General features: G+C 47.1%; 1 protein-coding gene across 3 annotated transcripts in view; it reads right to left on the reverse strand.

The window, feature by feature from the left end:
• The window catches only part of KCNK10 (potassium two pore domain channel subfamily K member 10), a 133,368-nt gene that overhangs the window by 59,423 nt on the left and 52,318 nt on the right, over positions 1-21,627 (reverse strand). For 2 of the 3 annotated variants that reach the window (XM_058739938.1, XM_058739936.1), the window contains exon 2: positions 14,871-15,205. In XM_058739938.1, coding sequence (XP_058595921.1) covers positions 14,871-15,095 — 225 coding nt within the window. In that variant the 5' untranslated portion in view covers positions 15,096-15,205. Of the gene's footprint in view, positions 1-14,870; positions 15,206-19,265; positions 19,963-21,627 lie in introns of those variants that run through there. The other variant, XM_058739937.1, reaches the window with a different exon arrangement.

Here is a 21,627-nt window from a genome sequence, read left to right on the forward strand (position 1 = left end):
GAGGAAAGGTGCAGTCTTACATCCAAGGGCAAGGCCACATCACAATATTTCAAACAGTGGGAGGGTACCGGAGAGGAGACCTGGAGCGGCCCCCCAGCAAGGCACTTCTATGGCGGATTCCAAGAAGCCTTTGCTTCAGTACCCAGGTGGACAGTACGACCACCATCGGCCTATTACTCTCACAACAGAGCAAATCTGTGTATCGAGTGACAAATGTTCAGCCTCTACACATTACTCAGCTTCTCTGAGCCTCAGTTTCCTCGTCTATCAAGTGAGGGGCCTTTCCCTGTCAGGATTTTCTTTTTTAATATAATTCATTGTCAAGTTGGCTAACGTACAGTGTATATATACAGGGTGCTCTTGGTTTTGGGGGTAGATTCCCATGATTCATTGCTTACATACAACACCCAGTGCTCATCCCAACAAGTGCCCTCCTCAATGCCCATCACCCATTTCCCCCTCTCCCCCACAACCCTCCCTCATCAACCCTCAGTTTGTTCTCTGTATTTAAGAGTCTCTTATGGTTTGCCTCCCTCCCTCTCTGTTTGTAACTATTTTTTTCCCGTCCCTTCCCCCATGGTCTTCTGTTAAGTTTCTCAAGTTCCACATATGAGTGAAAACGTATGATATCTGTCTTTCTCTGACTGACTTATTTCACTTAACATATTACCTTCCAGTTCCATCCACCTTGCTGCAAATGGCAGGATTTCATTCTTTCTCATTGCCAAGTAGTATCCCATTGTATACATAAACCACATCTTCTTTATCCACTCATCAGTTGATGGACATTTAGGCTCCTTCCATAATTTGGCTATGACAAATCTTTGACAAAGCAGGAAAGAGCATCCAATGGAAAAAAGAGTCTCTTTAGCAAATAGTGCTGGGAGAACTGGACAGCAACAGGCAGAAGAATGAAATTAGACCACTTTCTTACACCATACACAAAAATAAACTCAAAATGGATGAAAGACCTAAACGTGAGACAGGAAACCATCAAAACCCTAGCAGAGAAAACAGGCAATGACCTCTTTGACCTCAGCCGCAGCAATTTCTTGCTCGACATGTCTCCAAAATGAACTATTGGAACCTCATCAAGATAAAAAGCATCTGCACAGCAAAGGAAACAATCAACAAAACTAAAGGCAACTGACAGAATGGGAAAAGATATTTGCAAATGACATATTGGATAAAGAGTTAGTATCCAAAATCTATAAAGAACTTACCAAACTCAACACCCGTAAAACAAATAATCCAGTGAAGAAATGGGCAGAAGACATGAATACACACTTTTCCAAAGAAGACATCCAGATGGCCAACAGACACAGGAAAAGATGCTCAACATCACTCATCATCCGGGAAATACAAATCAAAACCACCCTGAGATACCACCTCACATCAGTCAGAGTAGCTATAATTAATAACTCAGGAAACAACAGATTCTGGAGAAGATGTGGAGAAATGGGAACCCTATCGCACCATTGGTGGGAATGCAAGCTGGTGCAGCCGTTCTGGAAAACAGTGTGGAGGTTCCTCAAAAAATTAAAAAATAGAACTACCCTATGATCCAGAAATTACACTACTAGGAATTTATCCAAAGGATACAGGAGTGCTGATTCATAGGGGCACATGTACGCCAATGTTTATAGCAGTGCTTTCAACAATAGTCAAATTATGGAAAGAGGATTTTTTTTTAATGTATGAAAACTTTGAGAAGTGTGCCTTGTCATTTCATATATAATAATACTAATGATAGCAGGAATCCTTTCTGAGCACTTACTAGTGCACAGAGTGACTCAGTTAACCCTCATGATGATCCTGTGAGACAGGCATCACTATCTTCATGTGGGACACATGAGATTTAGAAGAGGGAAGTATCTCGACCATGGTCCCACATCTAGGGCACGGCAAAGCGAGCCAGTGGCTGCTATTAGAATTGTCAATGGGAGGGGCACCTGGGTGGCTCAGTTGGTTAAGCGTCTGACTTTGCCTCAGGTCGTGATCTCATGGTTCACGAGTTTGAGCCCCGCGTTGGGCTCTGTGCTGACAGAGCAGAGACTGGAGCCTGCTACAGATTCTGTGTTTCCCTCTCTCTCTGCTCCTCCCCTTTTCTCTCAAAACTAAATAAACATTAAAAAAACTTTTTTTTTTTTTTTTTTTAAGAATTGCCAACAGAATTGCTTCCTAAATGCCGGAAAGGAAGATTCTCTCCGTCCTCGGTGTTCTTCTTTCTCGCCATCCTGGACCCTCTTGGCCCAGCTCCCTGCCTTGCAGACAGCAGGCTGGATCCCACCCAGGCTGGGACCCCTCAAGCATCTATGAAAGATGGAGGGAGAAGGGAGAGGGGACTGATATGCCTGTGCCTTCCCCTCCCACCTGGCGGATGGTCAACGTGGCCCTCTGCCTGTGCTGGCCATCCTACAGCCATACCACCTCAGCATCTCCCACAAAGAAATGCCCACAAAAACTTTTTATGTCCAAACCATAAAGAGAAAAAGAGAGAGGCACCTTCTGCGCCTTGGTGAATATTACGACGATGTTTATTTTCCTGCCATCCTAAGTATCAAGTTACGTGCAAATATTAGCCCTTCCTCGGGTCCCCGACAGCAAGCTTTCATCAACACTTTACAGCCTGGTTATAAATCTAAAGTGAAGGCCACCTGCAGAACGGAGAGAACAGTAGAGAATCTGTTTAGAGAATAAAAGAGCAAATCTGAATTAACTGGACCATATACCCAGAGCCTATGGTCTTAGATAAGTAACTTTCTTGCTACCACTACTTAATTCTTTGGTGGGGTAATGTTCTAAAACTCAATTCATTAGCATCTGGCTATACACTAATGACTAATCTATCTGTATATTGTCACGTGGGATCAAGCCATATTTGGGGGTCTCTTTTACCTTCCAAATTGTGCCTTATAATGTAGAATCAATTTTCTCCCTCCCTCTCTCTCTCTCTCTCTCTCTCTCTCTCTCTCTCTCTCTCTCTGACTACATGGGAGGATGAAATAAGAGAAATTTTAAACCATGAGGAAAGCAACAAGCTCATGAGGAAGTAGAGTATCATCCATGCTCCAATAAGATCAATAAGCTTCCTGACGAACTGTCACCCTTTCATCCCAGTTTGGACTCATCCTGTACAGACTCAGTAACCAATTTTCCAAGTGATACTCAAAAGTCACCCTGGTCCGGCAGAGAATGTTTGACATATGCCCCATTCTCTCTGCACTTGAGATCATTCCTATCAAACATGAGTCCGTCCACAATTTCAGAGGTGGGGAGGGGGGAATTTACTGGGCTACAGAAGGAACTCCAGGAATTCTTTTTTTTTTTTTTTTTTTTCAACGTTTATTTATTTTTGGGACAGAGAGAGACAGAGCATGAACGGGGGAGGGACAGAGAGAGAGGGAGACACAGAATCGGAAACAGGCTCCAGGCTCCGAGCCATCAGCCCAGAGCCTGACATGGGGCTCGAACTCACGGACCGTGAGATCGTGACCTGGCTGAAGTCGGACGCTTAACAGACTGCGCCACCCAGGCGCCCCGGAACTCCAAGAATTCTGATTCACAGCAATGTGAGCTAATTCCTTCCATTGCTATGGCATTCAAGAGACCCTGAAATCTAAGAAATGATTCATAACATCATGAAAGAGAGACACTTCTGCTATCTTGTTTTCATTGTAGCTATTGACTTACTCTTCCTTGCTCTTGAGTGTTCAATATGAGTCCCAAATTAATACTTCATTTCCCGTGCCTCTGTAGGCAACATGCCAGCACCTATAACCAGCACCAGTGTCTGATGAGCATGATTTGATCTGGGAACAAGAAGGAAGTGGAGACAATCCCAGAGACTTTGGAGAAAGCTCTAGAATACTCACAAAAATAATCATAGTAGCCAGCATTTGAAACGCACCTTCTTCTCTTATTCAACCCTCACAAAAGCCCTGTTATAAAAAGTCATGTTATTAACTCCATCTCTAGTCTAAATGAGACAAGAGAAAGCAAAAGTAACTTGGCCACAGTTGTGGTGGCTGGTAAGTGGCAGAGCCGGGACTGGTTAAAGGCACACTCCTTCAACTATGCCTTCTCCTGTCTCCCACAGACACCTCTCTGTCCAGTGTGCAAACATCTTTCTAAAGCGCATCTGCTATGTCACTTTCTCCCACATGAAACAGGACAATATAGAGAAGAATTTGTGATCTGGTCCTCATTTCTCAAAGAATGAAAGGTTAACTCCTCGCTTACTCCATAAAGTTAACCTGGCATCAGCAAGATTTCCGTCTCTTCTGTCCACTGAGAAGGAAAGGAATTTCCTTGCTCTCAGCAAAGACTAAGAAGTTACTCTTCACCACAGAGCTGAATGACAACTCATGTACTTTGGTTTTAAACAGAATACACTGACCCAGCCTCAATACCTTTATGTGAAGACACAACGTCTCTCTAGAGCACAACCAACAGGTAATCATGACCCTCTGCCATCCTCACAGGTGAATGAAGGTCCTTTTGAAGGTCCCACAGGTTGAGACATAGACGCCTGCTCTGTGAATAAGGGCCCAAGTGTTTCCTTATCTTCCAGCAATGACCATACTGGATTCCAACTATCAAGACAAGTTGGTCTCCCTGACCATCAGTAGAACATTGTGGTTAAAAAGCACAGATACTGGGGACGCCTGGGTGGCTCAGTCGGTTAAGTGTCTGACTTTGGCTCAGGTCATGATCTCACGATTTGTGGGTTCGAGCCCCATGTTGGGCTCTGTGCTGATAGCTCAGAGCCCGGAGCCTGCTTCGGATTCTGTGTCTCCCTCTCTCTCTACCCCTCCCCCATTCATGCTGTGTCTCTCTTTCTCTCAAAAATAAATAAACATTTTTTTTTAAATTTTTAAAAAGCACAGATTCTGAGGCCAGACTCCCCATCTCCAGATCCCAGTTCTACCTCTCAGTCAAGCATGGGCAAGTTACTTAACTCCTCCCGTCACTTTCTGACCCTCACCTCAAAGGATCATGTCAACATTAAATGATAAAGTATTTACAGCAGTGCCTGGCCTCAGTAAACACCGTGCAAGTGTTAGCTAATGATACAATTAATACCAGACTGGGAGCTTCTGGAGGACAGGGAGTAGCCATCTTGCATCTTCTGTTATTTGTTTTCTTTTTCTATTTTTTTAAATATTTTTTTTAATGTTTATTTATTTTTGAGACAGAGAGAGAGACAGAGCATGAACAGGGGAGGGTCAGAGAGAGAGGGAGACACAGAACCTGAAACAGGCTCCAGGCTCTGAGCGGTCAGCACAGAGCCTGATGCGGGGCTCGAACTCACGAACCGCGAGATCATGACCTGAGCCGAAGTCGGATGCTTAACCGACTGAGCCACCCAGGCGCCCCTGTTATTTGTTTTCTAATCACAAGAGTCTAACACAGCACCTGCTTCGTGACAAGCATTCAGTAAATATTAGTTACCTAAATGAATACATCTGATTATAAATAATGAAAATAATTAAATGAGCCGCACACCATCAAAATCTCGTTAAATAAGATTTTCGCTTCACTTTAAATGAGAAGCAGACACATGCACATTTGTACAGAAATGTGGATGCCGTACCACTCATTGCTGGGTTTTTGTTTTATTTTTATGGGAGTTGTTTTTTTTTTTTTTTTTGGAACACAATCCTCATTTGCAAATTCATTTTTCCAGTAGCATGCCAATTTCCATTAGCTCTTTAATTTCTGGCTTAAAAGCTTCAGGACTTCACTAAACACTGATGGAATCACAACCTCCGGGATGAAAACAATAATAATGATGAACTGGAGGCCAGTAGAGACAGGCCAGGGGCTGCAGGCCCAACCCTGCGTGCACTGAACAATCTTGTGTATGACTGCTTCACTGGAGAAATGGCAGTGCCTCTGACTTCGGGACACCCACCAGGAGGAGTCACTTCAATTTGTCAGGGCTGCGTCCTTGGGCACAAAGGACTCAAACCCACACTCAGCAGAGGTCACCTGCTGCCTCAGCTGCGGCCTAAACTTCTTGCCCAAAAGCTGCTTGGAAGAAGTGATGGCCCAGGGTGGGGAAGGACAAAGCTTAGCTGGCTCTGCTCTCTGACTCACAGCACAGATTTCCGCGGACTGCTGAAGCAGTGTCTCCAGTGCCACGCTTTTCTTAAATCGCTGCATTCCTAAATATGTAAACTTTGGAGGTTATGGACACCAAGGGAATCTGCTCATGCAGGAAAAAAAGACAGGAAGATGCTTTAAGAGAAGTGCTCTTGACAACGAGGCTGAAAAGAAAGGGCTTCTATTGCCCCAAAACAAATTTTCTGCTTCGCTTCTGTGAAGGTTTGAAATGAAGGGCTCTTGGTCTCCAAAATAGATATGAAAATCCATTCCTCAAGCCTTGAGCATCTTCTGTGGGCCAGCTACTTGTGTCAGGCATGAGCAACATAAGGATAAAAGACACAGACTCAACCTGGAAGACCTTACAGCTGTGGGAAGGAGACGGATGAGAAAGACAGTAGTCACTCAATAGAGTCTATTAAGCGTGGAGGCAAATGTGAGTGATTGATGCCACGGGGCCAAGCAGAGCACCTCACGCCGTGGAGGGTACATGATGGCCTCCCTGAAGACTTGAGTTTGGGCACCTCTGAAGGCAAGTGATTCAGAAATCCAAAGCGTAACACTTAGCAGAGTGCCATAGTTGGTACTCCGTGAATGTGTAGTTACCAAATGAATGAATGAATGGATGAATGAATGATTTAAAACCAGCTCTTTGACTACCACTGCAACCCTTTGGATCAAGATAAGGGACCCAAATGGCAAACTGGTGACTGATCGCATCATGTCGCCCTGCTGCCTGAAACACGGCCACAGCTTCCCAGTGCGCTTAGGATAAAGTCCAACATCAGGCCCCGCACGGTTTGCTCCCCTTGCCCCTGCTCCCAGTCCAACCTCCTACCAACCTCCTACCTTGCTAACTCCCCTCCAGCCATAAATGCTCCTCTTCTCTCAAGTCCCCAGACACCCCGGGCACCCTTCCACCACAGGGCCTTGGCACTCAGCTGCCCTGCCTGGACTCCCCGCGCCCCCTGTGTCAGACCTCCTGCTCACATGCCCCACGGCTCCATCCCGTCTGCAGCATTCACTCATGGAGGTTTTATTTATACTAATTTGTGTGGTCACACGCACAAGATTTGCCTCCCCTACTACCTATCAGTAGGGTAGCCATATGATTTATCTTTCAAACCAGGATACTTGCGACAGAGACAGAGATGCTATTATTATTCCAGAACCACGAAAACTGGGATGTTCGGTCATCCTAGTTATAAGCTCCAAGAGGTCAGGGACTACGTCCGCCTTTTATTCACCATTATGTCCCCAGGACTTAGTACTGAAGTTGGCGCACAGCAGGAAATCAGTAAATTTGTTGAATGAATGAATGAATGAATGAATGAGTAATGGAGTAAGGGATTTGGAGCTTGAAAGAAGAAGGGAATGGTAAATGTCACAGCCTTGGGAAATGTTCATGGCTCATGCAAATTAACTAACATCTCCTGCTCCTGGAGAAAACAGTTTGGCAGCTCCTGATCTCTGGCCCGCCCTTATCTGCAGAATAGCGGCTTTGGTTACCATGGCAGCATTAAAGGTCCACGCCCAGGACACGACACAGTACCCCGTCCTCTCCTGCAGCCTCTTGTACCTTAAATGAAATCATGTCCCACCAAATCATGGTGGAGTCAGGCCCAAAGAGCAGAGCTAGTAAAATGAGTCAGTAGGCCAGAGTCCTGAGCAAAGTATCTAACACTCTAATCACTTATTAGCAAAGGATAAAAATCCCTAAGAGATCATAAAGGGAAAACCAGTGGCAGAGGTCCTGTTGACTAATGTAAAAAGTCCTGCACCAGTCCAACTGGGGAAGGGAAGATATAGCAGGATGAGAAGGGACCCCCACCCACAAAGGCTCATACTTCCAGGAAATTCCAGACCTGGCTGACAGTTGAGAGCTTCAGGTTTGCTTCAGATAAAGAGACCATCATGACTAGGAAGTACCCATTTTGAGGTCAAGACGGTTCTGAAAAGTTAAGCAACTTGCCCAAGCAAGGACTGAAGGATGCCAGGAAAAATGTCCACCTCCCAGCATCAAGGTAGTGTGCTCACTGGGGTGAGGGAGGGGGGGTGGGGATTAGGGGTTGCGGGGCAGGGGGGTGGGTCAGAGACGTTATACAAGCTGTCCCCCGGGGAGCCCTCCAGTGAGAGAGGAATCCTTGTTGCCTGCACTACAAGACCCTTACAATGGAACATCCTGAGTCCTCCCTGGTGGTCATTTCATCCAATACTACACCCACTCCTGTGAAACACCTCTCCCTCGTGGCTACTACCTGGAGAGAAAATAGCCATGAGACCCCACTAGCTACTCTGGAGACCTGCAAAGTCTTAAAACATCTAAGAATTGACAGCCTGAAGACCAACTGCCACATATCATCACTCACCCAGGCTGGGGTGTGGTTCCCCATCAGTCAGGGAAGCCACCTCATGATTTTATTCTTTGAGGTTTACAGAAGACGAAGGTGTTCTTGCTTTCTCCAAGACTAGCCATGACAGAAGCTTCTAAGACAATTGTATTGGGGTCAGGGACATAAGCAACGGAGGCATAGGAGAGCACTGAGGATAAAGAGATTCTTGGGATGGGGTGGCTATCAAATCAAGTTCAAGGAAATAATGTTTCCTGGACACCAGCTATATGCCAGGCACTCTGCTGGGTGCTCTGAGTGGGTTACCTCCTTCCCTCTTCAGCTTCTGAATGAGAGGGACTGTCCCACCCTTTTGTAGGAGGAGAAGACTAAGGTTCAGTGGGGTGAGGGACCAAGCCTACCTGACTTTCAGGCCCATGCTCCTTCCCCTCTTTGACATCCCCCTCTTTGAAAATACAATATAGTCCACACGTGTAATGCTATAGTGCCAGGTGAGATAGCCCACATCTTAAAAATTTCCCCTTTTCCTCCAGTATTTTCCTTGGGGGTAAAAGCTTTCAGAAAAGGCCCAGATGTGCTATAGGGGGATACTCACCGTTGATGCAAGTTGAGCAGCATAGCCCAATGGCTAGACCTACGGGCTCTGGAGTCAGGTATCCCAAGGCTCAAATCCCAGTTTAACCATGCATTGGCTGTGACTTACCTTGAACCAGTTACTTCTTAGAATTAATTTTCTCATCCATAAAATGGAATGACGGCAGTGCAACCCTATCTGTAGGCTTATTGCAAGGGTTAAATGAACTCAGACCTGGAAGCACTTAGAAGAGTGCCTAGAGGAAAGTAAACCACCAATAAGCAGTAGCCATTTTTCATTACCTCGACAGCTCTGCAGGAGATCTCTCTGTTAGTGTCATCTGCAGACTCCCTCGCGTCGCCTCAGGGGCGAGAGTCTAAAGATGGATGGCTCTTATGTGTCCCCTCTGGGTGGAACCCCTGAGGCCCAGCTCTGGTTAAGTGGCTTGCCCCAGGGCGTCAAACTAGAAAGATCCACACGCCTCACTAGGGGTAAACAGCAGTCAGGTACAGATGACATCTACCCCTTCACTCAGTCACACCTTGGAATGATGGCCACCCTATTGTTCCACTGACCTGTGCCAGCCTTGGGGGCTGCCTGAGTCTTCTGGGACCCTGAGGTTCTCTGGAATGTTTCTCAAACCACAGGAGGAACAATGGAGGAGGGGCAGACAGTGATCAGTGTCCCCACCACGGCTCGGGATAAAGACGCGGATCTAGATGGCCCCGGTAAACCCTCTAAATGGAATAGGAAACTGGTCCATTTCCTCCCTGAGCTCATGCCACAAAGACACAGCCCCTCAGTGTTAGCAAGCCAACCCGGCACTCACAGAGCAATTTCTGCGAAGGTGACTTCACACTTCAACAGTAGAAGCACATTGAGAAAATTTGTCAATGACAAAATTTAGGATTGAAACCCCGGAGGGCCTTTTAGGAGCTTTCTTCTCTTTTCCCTTAGGGGGATCCCAGGATGCACATACTTCAGGGGCTTTCTGGCTTTTTTCTTCCTTCCTGAACAAAGAAATAGTAGCAATCACAACAGCTGCAAGTAACTGAACTTTTTGTTTACTATTCATACGACCCAAACAGGTGGACACTAATACCACTATCTCCATTTTACAGACGGGAAGGTGAGGCCCTGGGGTGACTCCCCTATTTCCCAAGTCACCTGGCCGGGAAGCGGGAAAGAGATTTAACACAGGAAGGGAAACTGCAGAGTCTGGGTGCTTATTGCCAAGCTATGCTGCCCACGCAGCCTCTGCTTGAACAAGGAACACTGAGCAGGCACTCCAGAAATCTCTGCTGAATGGGGAATGAGTCATTTGCAAGTTTTCTTCATCCGACTCTCTTCAACGTGGCCCCTTCTGTGGGTGATGGGTATTGAAGAGGGCATCTTTTGGGATGAGCACTGGGTGTTGTATGGAAACCAATTTGACAATAAATTTCATATATTTAAAAAAAAAGGAAAGAAATTGTTTGCTATAACTGTCAAAAAAAAAAAAAGTGGCCCCTTCCCTGTTATCTCAGCATCTGTGTCTCACTTATGATGTTCTAATAGTCTCCTTATGAGTCTTCCTTCCTTCAATTTCTCCTTCCACCAACCCAAAACCCCCCTTGCTAGAAGAGTTATTTTTCCAACAGCAAATTTTCATCATGTCACTGCCTTGCTTAAACTCTTCAGTGACTCCCCACTTCCCAGGGCAGAAAGCCTAACTCCTCAGCAAGGCTCTCTGGGCACCTCCCAAATCCAGCCCCACTCGCCTCCCCAGTCTTATCTACCACCCCTCCCTCCACCTCTCAGCTCAGGCCACACTGACCACCTGCAGCTTCCTCAACGGGCCACACACACCATTGGGGTGCCCTTGACCCATGACCTAGGGAATGGATCTCCTCCCACAGTCCACGTTTCTGTTCGCATGTGCGGTGGTTAAAAGCCTAGGATGCATGGTCAGACCGCCCAGGAGTAAATCCTAGATCTTCTGCTTACTAACGGGTGACCTTGAGCACGTAACCTCGCTGCCTGATGCCTCTGTTTCCGTGGGCACAAAAGACTATCCTTGCAGAACGGTTATAGGGACCAAAAGAGATAAAGAGCCACAAAATCTTCCCTGACCTCTGTTTGCGTCACTGGGGCTCCCATTTTTATGTACTTCTGTAGCTCCATTCTGGCCGTCATAAAAAGACAAGATAGAACAAATGCTGGCAGGGACGTGGAGAAAGGGGAACCCTCTCGCGCTGCTGGTGGGAATGTAAATCAGTGCCGCCACTCTGGAAAACAGTATGGAGGTTCCTCAAAAACTTAAAAATAGAACTACCATATGATCCAGCAGTTGCACTTCTGGGAATACGTCCAAGAAAACACAAAAACACTAACTTGAAAAAATACACGCACCTCATGCTCACGGCAGCATTATTTACAGTAGACAAGACCCGGAAACCACCTAAGTGTCCATCCACAAAGGAGCAGATAAAGGAGTTGTGGTACATAATATATACAGTGGAACACGAGTGGATGGCATTATGCTAAGTAAAATAGGTCAGACAGAGAAAGACAGATACTGTATGACTGCACTTATATGTGGAATCTAAGAGAAAAATTCATAGAAAAAGAGATCAGAGGCCAAGGGGAGGGGGAGGGGGCCTGGAGGAAGGTGGTTAAAAAGTATCAGCTTCCGGTTATAAGATCCCTAAGTAGGGGCACCTGGGTGGCTCAGTCACTTAACCATCCGCCCTCAGCTCAGGGCATGATCTCACGGTTTGTGGGTTCGAGCCCCACGTCGGGTTCTGTGCTGACAGCTCAGAGTCCGGAGCCTGCTTCGGATTCTGTGTCTCCCTCTCTCTGCCCCCTCCTCTGCTCATGTTCTGCCTCTCTCTCTCTCTCAAAAATAAATAAATGTTAGAAAATAAAATTAAAATAAGATCCATAAGTAGTAAGGACAAAAAGTACAGCATGATGACCCTAGCTAACGCTGCATGGTGATATATAGGAAAGGTGTTAAGAGAGCAAATCTCGAGGGTCCTCAGCACAAGGAGAAGATTTTTTTTTTCTCTTTTTGCTTTTTTTCTTTATTGTAGCTATATGAGGTGATGGATGCCAACCAAACATAGTGGTAATCATTACAGAATATATGTTCCCAACCATTCTTCTGTACATCCAAACTTATACAGTGATGCATGTCAATTACATCGCCATAAAACTGGAAAAATAATAGCTCCATTCCAGTGAATTGCGGTTGTTGGGTTACATGCCTCTTCCTCCAGGGTTTCTCTGCCTCGGCCTGCCGACACCTGCCTGCATAATTCTTTGCTGTGGCCAGGGCCGTCCTGTGCATTGCAGGATGTTAGCAGCCTCTCTGGTCTCTACTCACCAGACCCTACTAACACCGCCTCAAGACTTGACAACCAAAAATGCCTCCAGACATTGTCAGAGGTCATCTGGGGGGCAGACCCCCTTCCCCATTAAGAACCACTGCCTGAACCAGGGGATGTATGGAAGTGTTGAATCTCTATATTGTACACCTGAAACTAATGCAACACCGTATGTTAACCAACAGGAACTAAAATAAAAACTTTAAAGAAACGGTGCCACTGCCTGAAACTCTAAGCTCCTGGAGCAATCCTACAAGCACCAGTGGCAGCAGCAATAGCAATCGTGTTTTCTGAGCACTCACCACGTGCAAAGCCCTTCTCAGTGAGTCATAGAATTTAATCCTCTCAACACCCCAGGGGGGAGGGATTTTAGGCACATTTTATTGACAATGAAACTGGATCTCAGAGAGGTTAGTAACTTGCTCACGGTGTATTTTATTTTCACCTTTTCTATCCCCAACACCTAGCATGTTACCTGATACAACAGGCGTTCAATAGCAAGTTAAAGAATGCATGGATGAGGGGTGCCTGGATGGCTCAGTCCATTAAGCATCCAACTTCGGATGCATCCATTGATGCAAAGATAATGTGACATGATCTTTTTCCCCAAGATCTCACTGTCTATGGAAGGAAAATTCAAGCATGAATCTAGATTCAATTCAGACCACCGTTTATATGTATTGCAGCTAAATAAAAAGGATCTCATCACAACAAGTATAATCCCATTCTTACTTAAAATTACTCCAGAATTGTTTCCCCCTTTTTCTATGGCATTCTAGGCCTTAAATCCAGCACAGATTAGTACCACACTCTCATCACCACAAACTTGATGGCGTTTTTTCACAAAAGAAGAAAACAAAGACAAAGCTATCCAAGAAAGAGTAATATAAAACACCACCCTTAGATTTGACAGGTTTTTTTTCATAAAAATTATAGGAACACAGGTATGAAATCATATTTATTCCCAGAGGGGGAGGTGGGGAGAGAATGTGTATTTCTAGGTATTGAAGAATCAAGTCAGATTACCAAAATTTCTTTAAAGGAATATAATTGCTATGAAGGTTCCAGATCATAGGTAGCCCCCAAATTCCTTTACCCTGTCAGTGCAGTTAGAAAGAAAGAAAGAAAGAAAGAAAGAAAGAAAGAGAAAGAAGAAAAGAAACAAAAAGAAAAGAAAGAAAAGAAAAGAAAGAAGAGAAAAGGAAGAAAAGAAAAGAAAAGAAAAAAGAAAAGAAAAGAAAAGAAAAGAAAAGAAAAGAAAAGAAAAGAAAAGAAAAGAAAAGAAAAGAAAAGAATGAGCCAGACCAGTCTTGCAAATCCTGCAATATCCTGGATTGCAGTAACCCTTAGAATTTAATGCAGAAAATCCCAGAACAGAAGGAGTTGTGGGAGCCATCTTTTCCATCCCTCTGCCTTGCAAACTTTAGAAGCCCTGGAAAGACGTGGCTCTCCCTTGCCTCCATGAATGTCACCGCCATCCACCAGGACCTACTCTTCCTGGTTCAGGAGGGTATACAGGATAGGAAATCAATTTTCAGCCTCCAAGGCAGCCATCCACCCTCCGTCTCCCGCACGGTGGAACCCTCCAACTGGGCCCCCGACCATTTCACTTCCTCCCTCTGGGACTTGACTCTCTGCCCTTCACAGACTTCTGAAGCCTCCTGATTCACTTCCTCCCATCACTCCACCTGAGAGGACTCTCTGTCTCCCATGGCCCTCCCATGGCCAAGTTCACCCCTGCCGAGGCCACCCCCACCCCTGCTTTCACTGCCTCGCTTCTCTAGGTGGTAGCTCAAAGTTCTCTGCCTCCATCTTTTTATGGGTGCTATTTTCTTAATACCCAAGCTATGCAAGGGCCTTAGCATGGTGCCTGATACAATAAAGTTCAAAAAGAGTAATCTTGATTATTCCTATTACTGCTGTCTTTATTGTATCCCCATAAATCCACCACAATGGCCCTCCCAAGTCACCAACAGCCTCTCATCCCACCTCTGATGGTCTTTACTCCACTTTCACTGACTTGAGATAGGTTAATACAACGCTGCTTGTCTAAAACTCTTTCTGTGGCACCTAGGGCACCCTCTTAGCCCAGCAGCTCACGCAGACTTCAGAATCAGGAAGTTAATCAGTACACATAGGTGGACTTGAATTGGAAAATCCAAAGCCTTTTTGCCTGCCTCTGCCTCCGGCCACCTCCTCCAAAAGCGGGTGATGTGAAACAGAGCCCACTCATCACGCGTCAGGGCATCAAGGCTGTGGCACGCATGTTCCCTCTTCCCCCTGATCATCACGTGCCTTACTCTCTGGGTCCTTGGAGGTCTCAGCTCACAGGTCGCCTCCCCGGAGAAGACCACCCTGACCATCAGGAGCATCTCAACCAAAGGCGAAACTCGGTGAGCTCCAAGGACAGAACCAACGCTGTCCCTTCTCCCCACAGGCTATCCTATGGCTGACTCACCCCCTGCTCACCTGGATCAGCGTCTCCAGCTCCTGTGGGCTCACGCAGATGTGATCCCGCAGGAATTCTGCCTTCTCCAAGGCGATGGTGTTCTTCTGGCTGCTCTCGAAGGGCTGTTCCAGCGCCCGGAAGACCAGACCGCCCGTGACGAGATAGACCACCACGACCACAAAGATGGCAACGACCGTTTTCCACTTCATGACGGTCTGCAGGCCCCCCTGGGGGGCGCCTTCCATTCTGGCTACCACCGTGGCTCGGGAGGAGACGGACAGGCGCGGGGCCGCGTGGTGCCCACTAGTGGCACCCTTGGGCTGGCACACCGGGGGTGCTGCTGCTGGAACGGCCACTGAGAAACAGGGTGGAGGACAGGGGGAGAGAGAGTTTGTTTATGAATACAAGACACAGAACTTGGCAGAAGCAAAGCACAGATGTCTTTCTCAAGCCAGCTTTCAAACGTGAGGATCACAAACCGGCTCCCCAAGCCGGCAGGGAGGGAACCTGATCAGTTGCGAGGCGCCTGTGTGAGTTCTTGAAAAATGGGCACCAGGAGTTCTGGCTTTAAAAAAAAAAATAGTATTAATTGAGTTTGAAATGCTTATATTTCTCTACAAGGTCCAATTTTGAAGGCCCGTGATTTATACTTCAGCTCTTGCCTTAGCTTCCTTGGTTAAACGATATATAAGATAAATGACAAACCACCACATTTGAAATACAGACGTATCATTCAACTTGGAGAGGAAATAAATCGGAGATGGACGCCCAACGACTCTGGCCACATGGTGAGGACCGGGTGATAACCAAGAGCAGAGGAGAGACTAACATCTAGCGAGTTTCAAAGTCCCTTTCATCCAAGGTCATGGTCACAAAACAAAGAAGGGTGAGCTTAGCATCAGGGAAACAAGTCAAAACTCAGACACGGTAAAAAAAAAAAAAGGTTTGGGTTTCAGAAGACTACCAAAGTGGGGGGAAAAAAAAAAAAGACAGAGTAGAATGAGGGAAGGAATAATGAGTGATGTTTTTATGCCAATAAATTTGGTTTCCTAAAAAAAGAAGAAATAGATTCAAAGCGCATTTCTCAATAGAAAATTCAGCGACTTAGATGTAATCACTCCTGATCTATTAGTAATAGAATTTTACTTCTATTTTCCTCCAAAAAGAAGCCATTGGAAAAGAAATTTCCCCTCGTGTTGAGAACACATCAAATTCTCAAAGGTCCCTGGTCTCTGTTAGGGCAATTTCGTTACCTTGGAAATAAATATGTTAAGCTGGAGGCTTTTCTGGAATGGCAGGAGGAACAGGGTAGTGTTGCACACGTAATGCTATCATGAATTTCGGAAATCTGTCTTGTGCAGCAGTGAGCAGACAGTGCACTTCGATTTTGTTCTGCCCTCATTATACTAATGCTTATTATAGCCTCTGCCATAGCGCAGCCTGGCTGTTGTGTAAATAAGGTATTAGGAGATGACAACCCTAATTACCTAAGTGGGGCCAACAATCCCACTCAAGAGAGCTCACTGCTCAGTCCCTGCCTTGGGGAACTCAAGATAAATAAAAGCACGGGGATGTCCCTGCCTGTTCACAGCACCAATGACCCTGACAATGCCTGGCCAGAAGGGTGGCCACCTCCAGGAATCTAGGTCTGTAAACATCTGCCTTTCCTCCTAGGGCCTCAAAATCAGCTTTTCTCTTGAAAACCAAGCAGAGCAATCAACCTTTTATTGTATCTTATTCTAGCAAATAAAAGCATTATTGTTGATAATCGTATATAATCGCTGCAAATAAAATGTTACATTTCCTTCTGACTTACTGAACCCAAAACTGCCTGGAATCTCTGATTGAAAGATTTAAGAATTAGGATCAGCACTGTGGGCATTATGGTCTTGCTAGTCCTTCCCCCAAAACACTACTTCCGGGTTCCTACTAGCCCTTGTTGATACTGAGGTGCGTCTTGTCTTGGGCAGCTTGCTTTCAGCCTTGCCCCCACGTTTCCCATTCATTCAACTTCCCCATTGTATCTCAGTCTCTTGCGCCTCTCACCATTCCTAGGACTACCAACCTTAACTCATCTTGCTTGAACCAATCCAGCAGCCGCCTAAGTGACCTCCCTGCTTCCACTCTCACCCATCTTTGACAAATCTGGGGTCAAATACCACTTCCAGAAGCACTTCCTCCCCTTTCCTCCTGCGGCCTCTGTGGACGGTGGAATAATGGCCCCCAAAGATGTCCACATCCTAATCCCTGGGCCCTATGCCTGTGTTACCTTACAACAGGAAAGGAACTTTGCAAATGTGATTAAGTTAAAAATCTAGAGATGGGGAATTATCCTAGATTATCTGGGTGGGCCCAATATAATCACAAATTTCCTTCTAAGAGGGAGGCAGGACAGTCAGAGAAAGACATGTAAAGACAGAAGCAGAGGTCATAAGCCAAGGGATGGAATCAGCTCCTAGAAGCTGGAAGAGACAAGGAACAGACTCTCCCCTACAGGCTCCAGAAGGATCCCACCCTGCCCACACCTTAATTTTGGCCCAATGAGACCGATTTGGAACTTCTGACCTCCAGAACCATAAGATAATAAAGATGTATTCTTTTCAGCCACTAAGATTGTTACAGCAGCATCAGGAAGCTAATACACCCCCACTAGATTAGATCTCTCTTGACCCACACTCACTGCCCTGTGCTGTTAATAGAACCTGTTTACTTGTCACTCGACTTAGAGCTTCAGGAGGGCAGGCCCCGGGTCTACCCTCTCACCTCTGTACCCCAGTGTCCTGTATGGTGCTTCCCACATGAGGCGCTGATAAAATGAACGAAGAACAGAAGGAAGAGACGTGGGCACGTCCGAACCGCGCATACAACGTGGATGAGTGGTGCTCAGCGGGAAACCGCTTGGCACCCCAGGAGCCAAGAGCAGGTGCCCCGACACAACAGTGCTCTGCTCACACCTCACCCCTTCATGGATGTTCCTCTGGCCGGCAGCCCCCTCCCCACCTTCACCTGCCTGGGAAACTCCCATCCTCCTCAATCTCAGCTCCAAGCCGCCTCCCCTGTGAAGTCATCCCGGACTCTCCAGGCCCACCTGGTGTGCCCCTCGCCCGACGAGCCTACAAACTCCTTGGAGTCTGAAAGCTTGTCTTTTAATGGCTGGATCTCCATTTCTCGGCATAGTGCCTGGCATAGAGCAATTGTTTGTTTTCTGTTGTTGTTGTTGTTGTTGTTGTTGTTGTTGTTGCTGATTCCTTCAAACCATAAACAAAAGCCCCATCAGTCACCACCACCCTCAGTAACAAGCATTTGTGTAATGCCAAATGAGCACGAGGCGCTGTGCTGTGGTAGTCACAGTCCCTCCCAGCTCCAGGGGTTGACAACCCACTTAGGGGACATCCTCCACACTGACAGGTGATAACCATTAGGAGGAAGCCTAATGACGGCCTTGAGCTCGGGGGGTCATCTGCAGCTGGGACTCATTCACGGACTTGCATCATGGATGTTTCCGGGGCTTCTAGCATCCCTGAGGCTGAGCAGAATTGGGCTTGACAAAGGTCTTTTTCAGACCAGTTCCTGATGCCACTCTGCTAAGGGACAGTCTCTGGGAGCAGAGTCTGAATAGAATCCACCAATCCTGAGTTTCCAAATCACCAGGAGTAAAAACCAGAACTTCAGTCCCAAATCTATCAGTGGCTGGGTGACCCTGAGACCGCCATTTAGTTTCTCTGTTTCCTTATCTGCGAAAGGTGGATGATAAGGACTCAGTTGGAGGGTTGGGGGGCTGGTGGGATTAAAATGAGAATAACGTGATTTCCAAGTCAGTCCTCTTCTGGAGCATAGGAAACAGAAAAATAGGAACCAAAGAAATTCCCTTGGTGGAAAGGGCCCTTTTATCTAAAACGTATCAATAACGGATGGGTCATATAAAGTAATGATCTATCATTCTTCACGACTCCCACAGAAAAGTATCTGGCAGCAAAACACACTGCCAAGAATTGATGAGAAGGCAAAGCCTGGAAGATAATACCGTAAGTTAATTTTCCTTTTAAAATGTTTCCTCACGGGGGCACCTGGGTGGCTCAGTCAGTTAAGCCCTGACTCTTGATTTCGGCTCAGATCACGATCTCATGATTCATGAGATCAAGCCCTGCGTCGGGCTCTGTGCTGTTAGCGCAGGGCCTGCTTGGGATTCTCTCTCTCTGCCCCTCCCCCACTCTCACTCTCTCTCTTTCTCAAAATAAATAAACATTTAAAAAAGAAAAGTACAAGATAAAAGGTTTCCTCATAAACATCTGCCCATTCTGCTTTTACCGAAACACGGGTAGATATGGGAGCACGCGTGCAAATCTGCTCCTTCTTAGTTGAACGAGTTGTTAGTAGTTTTAAAGTTTTCAGGCTTTCCCAGGCCCTATACTTACCGCATCACCCATTCTTGCACTCAGTCAACAAACATTTGAGTCAGCCGGGCACTGTGCTGGGTCCTGAGGACACAGAAATGAGTAAGATACGTCCCTGCCTTCAGAGTCAGTGGGAAAATTGACGAGGGTCTCACCCACGCGTGAACCTAGTTCGTCGTCACAAAACCTCCTGTGGAGAACAGTTGTCATTATCTACCCCTCTTGACAGGTGAGGCACTGACAGGTGACCCTGACCAGCCTGTCCCAAGCAGTGGCATCCTTGGATCTGTCTTCACACACCTAACCCCGGATGCCTTCCGCTCCTCCGGGCCGCTCGAAACAAATGACATCCCCGGGATTCAGGGTTTCTTGGAAACGTGGAACGCGGCCATCTCAGAGGTCCGCTGTCATGCAGTCACGTGACTCTGCCTATTGACCCAGGCAAAGTACAAGTGATTGCAACACACTGGCGAGAAGCAAAGAACTCCTGCCCTCCCCCCCCCCAGCCCTCCCAGGTCTGGAATCGGTCCAGGGCCACCTGCATGGACAGCTCGGAGCTTCCCGAGAGCTCCAGGTGGAAGCTCAGTCTGGAATCCTCAAAAGGCTTCCCTGGGGGTAGTGCACAGGGTGGGTGTCAGGAAGAGGGAAGGGGTGATGGGGAGCCCCACATGCCTGCAGTTGTCCCAGAGGCTGCTTTCACCTCTGCCATCCTCTAAGAAGAGCAGACAGGGGGGCGCCTGGGTGGCGCAGTCGGTTAAGCGTCCGACTTCAGCCAGGTCACGATCTCGCGGTCCGTGAGTTCGAGCCCCGCGTCAGGCTCTGGGCTGATGGCTCGGAGCCTGGAGCCTGTTTCCGATTCTGTGTCTCCCTCTCTCTCTGCCCCTCCCCCGTTCATGCTCTGTCTCTCTCTGTCCCAAAAATAAATAAAAAACGTTGAAAAAAAAAATTAAAAAAAAAAAAGAAGAGCAGACAGGATGTGCATGTTTGCTCTGACTCCAGACGTCCCAACAGCCAAACCTCGTTCTCCCAGCTTCCATCTGATGGCTGTGCCTTAAAGCTGGTCAAGCTGGTCCTGGTAAGAACGCAGCGACTCTCCGTCTACACACACTAAATGAGCAAGCCCTGTGCCCCAAATGCCACCAAAGCAAAGGCTCTCCCTTTGGGTTTAATTATTTCTCTCTCCTAGCCCTCTCGAAACACCCAAGCTTTCTTTCCAGATGGAAGAAAAAGGCATGGGGAAATTTCTGAGGACCTTTAGAGACAGAGAGCCAAGACTAGAGGAAACCAGGCTGAAAGAAAGGGGAGGGGAGGGAGGAGGGAGCCGAGAACATGTTGCCACCTTGACTCACATCTGTCCTCACCTCTCTCTTTAGGGCAAGGCTCTGTCTTCTCTCACCGGAATCACTTAGAAAGCCTCCGGTCCTGTCCCCTCAAATCCATCCTCCACATGGCAGCCAGATGGCGCTCTCCCGGGTGCAACTCTGAACACTTGGACCTCATATTTCAGGCCCTCTGAAGACACCATAGTGATGCAAATAAAGCACAGGCTCCCAAAACATAAGAGACTCTTAAAAACTGAGAACAAACTGAGAGTTGAGGGGGGTGGGAGGGCGGGGAGGGTGGGGGAAAAGAATAAAAAAAGCGCAGGCTCCTTCCAGGACCTGGTGCCTGCCGGTCTCCCCAGCCTCACCCGCTGCCACGCCCCCACAGGCAACCTTCGCCCCAGCCAAACCCAGCAGCACCCGACCCCTGTGTCCTGAGCCCTGCTAATGCCGCCCTCTGGGCCATCTTGCTTCCCGATACCTTTCTCCTCCCCACTCTTTATCTGGCCGACATCGCCTCCTACTTCAAAATTCACTTCGTGTGCCACCACCTCCAGGAAGTTCTCCCCGACTGCCCACCCCCAGTATAATCAGATGTCCTTCCTTTCCGCTCTGTGTCTCAGTGTGGAGCTCAGCACACTGCTGACAGCTGAGATCCTCCTACTTCTAATTTGTTCCATTCCTGGATTCATTCACGCCTCCATCCATAAATTCGCCTTGCACCAACATTTATGAGGTCAATGTCACACACTTGCCCAACAGAAAATCCGACTGCAGAATTCATTGATCTGGTAGTATGAGCAGTCCTAGTACTATAGTATTTTCCGCCCCCCACAGACAGACATCCAGAGTCGAGGTGGTCTCAGACAATAAACAGTCCAAGGAAAGCTCTTCATGATTTGTTCAATTCCTAAGGAAGACGAGGAAGAGCCCAGGACCAGAGCTCCTCCTTGCCCATGCGAGCTGGCCACGACAGCCCTGGCACTTCCCACTGCCCGGTTCCTCCTTCGAGATCTGGGGCTCCCTACCTTGTAGTTTTCCAACAGGCCCCACACTCCACC

Source organism: Neofelis nebulosa, chromosome 7, assembly GCF_028018385.1.
Source record: "Neofelis nebulosa isolate mNeoNeb1 chromosome 7, mNeoNeb1.pri, whole genome shotgun sequence".
Classification (NCBI taxonomy): Eukaryota; Metazoa; Chordata; class Mammalia; order Carnivora; family Felidae; genus Neofelis; species Neofelis nebulosa.